This window comes from Populus alba, chromosome 7 (assembly GCF_005239225.2).
Source record: "Populus alba chromosome 7, ASM523922v2, whole genome shotgun sequence".
NCBI lineage: Eukaryota > Viridiplantae > Streptophyta > Magnoliopsida > Malpighiales > Salicaceae > Populus > Populus alba.
Window position 1 is genome coordinate 13,122,217 of NC_133290.1, and position 8,746 is coordinate 13,130,962.

Below are 8,746 nucleotides of genomic sequence, written 5' to 3' on the forward strand. Positions count from 1 at the left end.
AATCATTAATATTTATTTAAAAGCTTTTTAGTGGGATTCATGCAAAACTATTATATGTTAATTAACCAAATAATTTTAAAATTATTATATGTCATAATTGCAATTTCATCCACCCCTTACCACAACCAAATAAGTACTTCATTATTTTATTTTATTTTTACATCCAACTCACTTTCTTTACCCTTTATGATTTTGGAAATATCCCTATTCATAAATTCGAGATCAGTGTCTGTGATTTTGGAAAGAATTTACAAGGCCCGTGCTAATTAACATTAAAAATAAGAAGGGTCTTAATTAATTCTCGTAAGTATTAGCAATATATATATAGAGAGAGGTAATTAATTAGGCTACAAGGCACAAGCTGTATTCTATCTGGAAGCATGACGACAACTTGCATGTTTTTCTTAAACAGAACTTCTCCCCAGTTTACAGAGCCAACCATTTCTTTAATGTTTATAAATCCCTCTTAACTTCGCAATTGTATATATCAAGACCTATTCCTTCTTGCAGAAGAACACATACTTAGAGACCAAGGAAATGAGTGATCCAAACAAGCAAGCATCCAACAAGGGCCATGGCTGCCCCTCCACATCCTTTGCTGGCCTTCCACCGCCACGGTGGCCAATCAAGAGGAAGATTATAGTGGAAGCACTCCAATTCTATTCACCAAGCTCCTCGTCATCGGAGAAAAAGGCGCAGGCTTCTTAATGATGGGAAGAAAAGGGGTGTCTTTTGTGTTTTTTTTTTTTTTTTCCTTTCTCATGTGATTACTCTTAATATTGTACTATGTATATATCTGATATGCTATATGGATTGTTTTGCAAATATTTCCTACTTGATTATGATCCACTTTGAATTTTTACTGCTATTTATTGATTGCTTTGCTTTCTACTGTTTGTGTTTGTGAGTTGACTCTTTTCTTTACGTTTCTCTGGGAAGCATTTTGATACCCCAAGATTTTAGTCTCTCAAATTTGTGCTTCAGAATTTGGGGATGGGATTTGAAAGAAATTGGCAGTCTAACGATTAATCGGTGATTGAATAGCTTTTACCAACCAACATCTGTTACTTGATCATGAATGATAATGATCTCAATTAATTAGGAACAATCTCTAATGGGTTGAGTATGAATCGATAATATTTAAACATGTAATTATTAATCGAAATAGAAATATTTGATATATCGTGTTTCTCTATAGTAATGCACCTTCCTTTTTTTATTTTCATCTTTTTTTTACTCTTTTTTTGGACTTAATTTCAATAGATAAAGTTTTCAATTCAATTAAAAAATTAAGATAAAGTTCAAAGTAAAAGAACAATAATGTAAAACACAGAAAAATTGCATGGTTTTAGAATTTTTATTTAGATCCAAAATTTATTTTGTTTATATTTTAATTTTTAAGTTAGAAAGAAAAAACATAAACTCCCTAAAAACCGATAAAGTTGTTGTTTGGCCTATTTGTTATTGTAGGTGACTTGTTGCTTGCTAAATAAAAATGGGAGTGAAAAAACTCAAACCCAAATAACTTGGGTTTGGTAAGGACATTAGATCCAAGTTATTTAGGTTTAAAAATGATATCTTACCAAAAAAAGTTAGATTTAGCTCGACTACAACTCAAAAACTTGGTGTGGTACAACCAAACACCAAGAGTAAGAGTCTGGTAGGGTGTCAAATCCAAATTACTTGAATTTGAAAAAAAGATGTCATATTCAAGGAATGTGTCTTATTATTGTTGTTGTTAAATTTTTTTAAAAAAAAATTATTATTATTAAAGAAAAACTATAGATTTGATTTGAAGGATAAATTTAAAAACTATAAGAACTTGGATTAGACATGTTTTAATATAATTATTATTATTATTAAATTTTTTTAAAAATATTATTATTATTATTGAAAAAAAATCGGCTTGATTTAAAGGGATATTAGATTCATATTTTGTGAACTTGCACCGAAGCCAATCTTTAAAAAGCATACAACTGCTTGGTACAAAAGCTTTGTCTTTGCGAAGGTCCTGTTCGATCCTCAAGAACCAGCCTATATAGTTATGATAAATGTAGTGGCTGCGGTAGTGATTATTGGTTCACGAGGGAAAGACATGCAGCGGACTTATTTTATTGGCATAGACGCATTATCTAGAAGGCCTCTAGCATTTTTAGCCTTCTCAGTTCAAGTCCAATCCAAAGCCACTGCTGAAAGAACAGATTACCCATGATGAAAAAAATTGATGAAATATGAGGAGATGCTACAAATGTATCATAAACGAATTCATTAAGAGAAATGTTGCTAAAAATAAAAAATAATAATAAAAAAGATCCCACTAGCATATAACTTAGTACCAGTTTTTATGTCAAAGGTCATTTTGAGTAAAAATTTACACACAAAATGCCGTTTCACTAATTTTAATGAACTTGTAAAGGTACATGGCTTTGCCAACTAATTCCTCCCTGTGGATCGAGCTTCGCAGTTCACTCCAAAGCAAGCAAACAACGTGCAGGAGGTATTATTTGGTTCAGGTAAACAATTTCAGGCGTGTTGTTATCGGCTGCCGACATATAGGGCAAGTTGAAAGGCTTGCTCCACAATCCCTGCAAGTCTTCATTGCAGAAAAAAGGAGAAACATAAACACACACACACGCACACAGGAGTCTGAAGCTAATGTTGTGTAATTGTCAGGGGAAATGCACTAACCAGATGACCGCATCCAAAAGCCATGTCTTTTGGGTTAGTCAAGCAAATAGGGCAGACCTTGAACAACATAACTTGCATGTTAAAACAAAATCCTGATACAAATAGGAATCCAAAGGAGGAGAAATCGAGGGGGGAAATACCGGTTCGACTGAAGTAGATGGTTGAACTGTGTCAAAGTTTGTAATGTGTGGAATTGATTTCACAGCATTATCATGATCAATCACTTCACGAGGAGGCAGGAGTGGCCTTGTGCGTGGACCACCAACTAAATCATGACTGCACGAGTAAAACTGTTTGAAGACTTGAACTCCCTGGTTTGATATCAGACATTAACTAGAAAATGAACCTGCTGTCTTACTCTGTATGCTGAAGTCTTTGAGTGGCTCTGTACTGAAGTGGAATTTCCATGAGGGCAGCAAGTGCAAAGGCTGTTTCCTTCTTTGATGCTTCGGTGTTGTCTAACATTATTTTAGTGAAGTTCACAAACTGCATGAGGATAAAAGAAAAGGTATCAGAACAAGTGTTTAACTCAGCTGGTCCGAATTCTTTGTTGGCATTATACCAGTGATATAACTGAAATAAAAATCTCATTTCAGTCACATGAACAAGAGTGTTTGGGTTTGAGGGCTTGAAACAAAAACAGGTTTCAAGAGAAAAGCAAGTTTGGAATTCAAAGTAGGTGTCATGTATCTTTTTTAAACCATGGTTTTGAAATTCCATGACACTTGTTTTGAAAACTCAATCTTAAAGATACCCTGAGATTAGTTTGTGAAAAGATGAGGTTTCAAATCTTAATCTCTTCTGACTTTGTGCCATCCAAAGCTGCACGCGCACACATCAAATATACCTGAAAGTTGTCAAATTCACGCTGAGGAATGTTATCATCGAATTGTTGCATTGCATCCCATGGTCCATCCCCAACTCCAACAAAAATAATTGAGAGAGGATGCTTGCTGTTTATAAAATTAACAAGCGTCAATACAGTGATAGAAAACACAACATTAAAAAATATTACATACACCATTAATTTACCTAGCAGCAACTATGGAGTTTACTGTTGCTTGTTCTTGAGGACTCAACTGTCCAGGAGGAGTATCAGGAGCCCTGGTAACCTAAACAATGAAAGAAAACATAAAACAGCAGCAGCAGCAATTAACAAGAAAACATAGTCAAAATGTGTTCACATTTTATGATAGCTGGTGAGAAAGGGATGGATATAAAGAAAGAGTTAAGAACCTGTCCATCTGCAATGATAACAAGAACATGATACTGACCGCTTCTCTCCACAATGTCAATTGCCGCATCAATAATTGCAGCAAATGAAGTTGGGCCTGCAGAAGTAGGTCAAAATTACTATTATCAGTCCTTGCCTTTTGAGAATTTAACACATGAAATGAATATGGAATTATTCATCTTTTATTATTCATTCACAAGAATTTATCTCCCCTTAGCAGCTTAGTGAGGAATTAAAAAAAATATTAGAAAAGGAATGGATATCATGTTCAAAAGGACAGAAAAAAGATGAAAATTGTGCTTTGAAATAAGCAAGAAGGAAAGAGGGCTGTGTTGAACCTGACAACTTTAAGTGTGGAACAATCTCTCTGTATCGTGCAAGAGCTTCCTCAAGACCATTACAAGGTCGATTATCAGGATAAAAGCTGAATACATACTTATCATGTGTTGATGCTACCAAAAGAAAACAAGAAAGAAATCAATAACCAATCCAAGAAAACTGTAGTACATCGGTGTACAGGAAGTGAAGCCATAAGGAGAGAGACTAACCATCACCAAATCCAAAACAAGGTATCAAATTATCTTCATCAAAAGGAGACAGAGTACGGCCAATAATAGAGATTGCTTGTTCATAGGGATTCAGTGTGCTACCAATTGCATGGAGGCTTTTCCGATGAAATGAACGCGTGCCTAAAATCATCGGGGAAAAGAAAGTTTTCTCCCACTAATCAGAATAAATAAAAATGGATGTTCAATAGTTTTCAATGGAAAGGAAGAATCACCTGTCCACTCATTACTCTTGGTAAAATCAATACCAAGTATTAAATTAGATGATTCAAGACCAGCCTTTCTCAGGGCAGAAATAACCTGAGAATACACCAAAGTCGTTTTAATTAAGTTTGTTTCACCAAGAGAGGTAATAATTAAGCAGAATGGTATGCTACTCAGAATCTACTTTTTTTCTTGAGATTTATTCTCGTAACCATGTGCAATTCTTGACGATGTTTTTCTTGTGATGACTGTTAACCTCTGAGAATTTCCCCATGAATTGTGACATATTTCAGTATCTGTTATCCTTAATTTTTAACTGATTTGTTATTTATATAATTTTTCAAGAAGTTTTTCCAATCATATTATGCTTATGATCATTGAGGTTTGTTATAACTTTCTAGCATGAACTTCATAAATCAAGCAATATGAATTGATCTGATACTTCTGCTATACAGATTTGCAATCCGGTGCCAAGAACCTCCATCATCCTAAATCCTCTGTTGCCTTTCCCTGCCTTATCAGAATCTTGGATCATCACCATCCTTCTGTTAAGTAGGAAGGACGGAGAGGAGCGAGGACAGAGAGGAAAAAGGAGGGATATTAACCCATCCATCTAGTTGTTTGGCTTAAGAGGGAGGGAGAGGACAGAAGCCAATCTGCTGACATTGGACAGGTAGCAAATTACAAATCAAGAAGGATAGAGGGGTCCTTCCTTTGATTCTCTATCCAACCAGTTATATTTTGATTACTAACTATCACGCATTATCAACAATGCGGTCATGTTTTGCTGTCTATTATATAATCTTCGGACACTCCTTGCCATCAAACAGTCATGCACCTTTTCATTCTCTTGGAAGATTAAGGAAAAGAGAAACATTATGTTGATAAAGAATTAAGTACTACTACACAGTAGCACATATCATCTTCTACAATTCAATAAAGGAACCATAAATGATACCTGATCCAATGAGTTGAAATTGTCAGCTATGTAAGTCGGATGCTGCCCGCGTTGATAGTTACGATCCATTGAGCTTTCTGCATAAGAAGTGGGTTGTTTCTGAAAATCATAACGATGATCAGCAAAAGTGGATGCCCCATTCCCCATACCTGACAACTTCTTTACCTTTATTTTAATTTTTTTTATAAAATAACTTGCAGACAGGTTAATTCTAGATATTCCACAGAGACTTCGGTGTTCTGAAGCTGCAACAATGAATCCTTTCAACAGAACAGAGAAAATTTATGACAATAGCATACTCCTGTTGGTTTTGCATCAACTTTGGTTAATACAACATAATTTATTTTATGTACCACCATTTTGACAACCCAATGGTGGGAGGGTGACCACATTCTAAAGTCAAAATAAAATGTTTACCAAATTAACATTAAGTCAATATCTGATCTCACTAAACCAATTATTACCAAAAAAAAAAAAAAAAACCAGATTCAAGCCAGATTAGCCAAGAGCACAAAGCTTCCGCTCTATCTGGCTCTACAAAAAAACCTATCTGATAATTTCAACTCTGGGGAACCATTCAAAGTAAGAAAACTGCCCAGAAAAAAATAAAATAAAAAAAGCCCTTAAATGTAATAAAATATTCGTTGCCAATCCGAAATTTGATTGTTGGAAACAGTATTGTACTATAATTATCCAATCTACTTCCCTGTACTTGCTTCTAAGTAAATTTGGTTGCTAGAAAACTTCAGAAATGGATATGAAGTTGAATTAACCAGTGCGAGTTCTCTTTTTCTGTAAGCTTCTAGCAACCTTAAAGAGCACCAGACACATAATCCCATCATAATCAAAGCTCACTTTTTCTTAATTTTAAACCCAGATTTTCCCATTAAAACTCACCAAAAATCTCTATCTCCACATTGCCTAACCAAAAAAGGAAAAACTTTTCATGTATCAACTAGTCAAGGATATCAAACAATCATACAGATTAAGCTAAAACTCAAACAGCTCGCTGCTTCTCAATCATCCACAAAGACCCCACCTAACAAAAATAAATAAATCAAAACACTAAATCACCAAAATCCATCAACAAAAACACATCAAAATCAAAAAAAAAAAAAAAATAGAACCATGATAACACCCACAAAGAAAGATGAAGACTTTTAGAAAGAGAGAATCACCAGTTGTCCACGGAGAGTAAGAAAGAGAGACAGAGATAGGAAAAGCTGAGATTCAATGAGAGAGAATTATATGTAGTTTCAAAGAATTCTGGTTTTGCTTTTACCGATCTTTTAAAAAGCTCAAGACCAAAGAAGAAACCATGACACGAAGTATTTCTGTTCAGTTAAAGTCACTTTTATCTTGTCTGACCATCTTGCTTCCTAGCTGGCTTTCCCTCTTGCGTGCAAAACACCTTCCACGTTCAACATCCACGTCTTAAACTTAACTGGTGTATTCACATAAAATTTGAAACTTAAGAGAATATTCATGAGTTATTTATTACATACTTATGAGACTGATTTGAAATTTAATTTAGTTTAAGATTAATTCGTGAATTAAGCAGTTTAATTTGTGGACAGAAGAATCATCTCAAAACTATGCAAGCACATGAAATGTTTTTTTTAAAAAAAAAACCATAATCCTTAATTAATTATACTCGAGGGAGGGAGAAGTATGCAAACAGGTATCAACATAATTAACGTCATCCAGAATCAACAATTATTATTTTACTTTAAATTGTCCCCAACGTAGAAAAAGAATATAACAACTCGATTGAAAACTTTTGAAATGGAAAAAGGAAGCAATATAATAATACAAGCAGCCGAACGGCCAGTAGAAGATTCTTTTTTTTAATGAACACTGAAAAGTATGGTAGAAGTATTGTATACCATGCCACTGTAGACCCTTACATATTGAACTGCGAGGATGCTCTACTTTTTGTTTTCCTCCCTGAACTTTTTTCTTTGTAATTTGATTTTTAGGGTGGTCAAATTAATGCCCAATTACTTCTAATTTGTTAAGAAAAAATAAGATTCAAAGATAAGGAACCAAAGTAAGAAAAATGAGAAAATAGGTGTTGATTCTAAAATTGATATGCAAAGTTCATTTTGATCCTTTTACTTTCTAAATGGTTTATTGGTGGTCCCTTTAGGTTTTACAAAAACATTTTGATCCAAAATTATTTTTTTTATTATTTTTAACTCGTTAAAAGAGAGGACAGAAAAATTCACCATGTTATTAATGTAAAATACAAAATTTTTATTGACACATTATAAAAAAAAATCTTATTTTAGTGTTAACGAATTTTGTTTATTAAAAAGAATTTTACTTAGATTTTTTTTACCTTTCCATTAACTAAGATGATAAATTTGAGCATGAGAAATTTTTTGAATTTAAATTTATATTTTGGGTTTTGTCTGATTTTTAGATTATTTCAATTTATTAATGAGTTTATTTAAATTTTTAGGGTACAAATTGAAAAATAATTTCTCTGTTATGAGGTACCCTTGCACCGAATTTTCAACAACCCTCCGGTCATTGATTTCTAGGTGTACAGGCCATATGTCATCCATGTTACGCACCGTCCACCTTTAATATGTTTTTTTTATTTATTTAAAAAAGGCCTAGCCCATATGGAATGATTTGACGTCTACCTCTAATTTTTTTTTAATGTCTCCTTTTGCTATATAACCTTTTTTTTTTAAAGGCCTTTTTTTTTTTAATTAAAAAAATTAGACCTTTAGTCTCATGCCTACCCCTTTTTTTTTCTTAAAAAAAAAATTCTAAAACATTTCTAAAGAAATTAGGCCTTTATTTCAATATTACTATCTTAATTTTTTAAATAAATATTTTTCAATATATATTAGATTTTTTTATTTATAATCATTGATTTCTTTTGAAAAATATATTAGCAATGTATGAATTTTTTAAAACATTTTGAAAAAATAAGGTCAAATACTAGGTAAAAACAAATAATATGAGTCATGAGTTTAAAAAGTTAACTAAAGTTGACTTGAGTTTTTTTCAGTTTTTTTTTTGTTTGAATATTTTTTAAAAATTTCATCATTTTAATATTGATTTGATTAAAGATTGAATTTA

At 32.8% G+C, this 8,746-nt stretch overlaps 1 protein-coding gene across 4 annotated transcripts; it reads right to left on the reverse strand.

Annotated features, from left to right (window-relative positions):
- Positions 1 to 2,297: 2,297 nt before the first annotated feature.
- LOC118043499 (E3 ubiquitin-protein ligase RGLG3) lies at positions 2,298 to 7,036 on the reverse strand. 4 transcript variants are annotated; one of them, XM_035051500.2, is made up of 13 exons: positions 6,829 to 7,036; positions 5,816 to 5,910; positions 5,651 to 5,727; positions 4,704 to 4,788; positions 4,471 to 4,611; positions 4,261 to 4,374; positions 3,925 to 4,019; positions 3,721 to 3,800; positions 3,536 to 3,641; positions 3,047 to 3,174; positions 2,829 to 2,964; positions 2,689 to 2,745; positions 2,298 to 2,593 (listed from the first exon to the last, which is right to left on the reverse strand). In XM_035051500.2, exons 3-13 carry the CDS (start codon positions 5,717 to 5,719, stop codon positions 2,510 to 2,512), a joined length of 1,095 nt encoding a protein of 364 aa, XP_034907391.1. In that variant the 5' UTR covers positions 5,720 to 5,727; positions 5,816 to 5,910; positions 6,829 to 7,036; the 3' UTR covers positions 2,298 to 2,509. The 4 variants fall into 4 exon arrangements, with proteins under 4 accessions (XP_034907391.1, XP_034907389.1, XP_034907388.1 ...); XM_035051498.2 differs by lacking the exon at positions 5,816 to 5,910; XM_035051497.2 differs by lacking the exon at positions 5,816 to 5,910 and having other exon boundaries at positions 5,651 to 5,749.
- Positions 7,037 to 8,746: the final 1,710 nt, after the last annotated feature.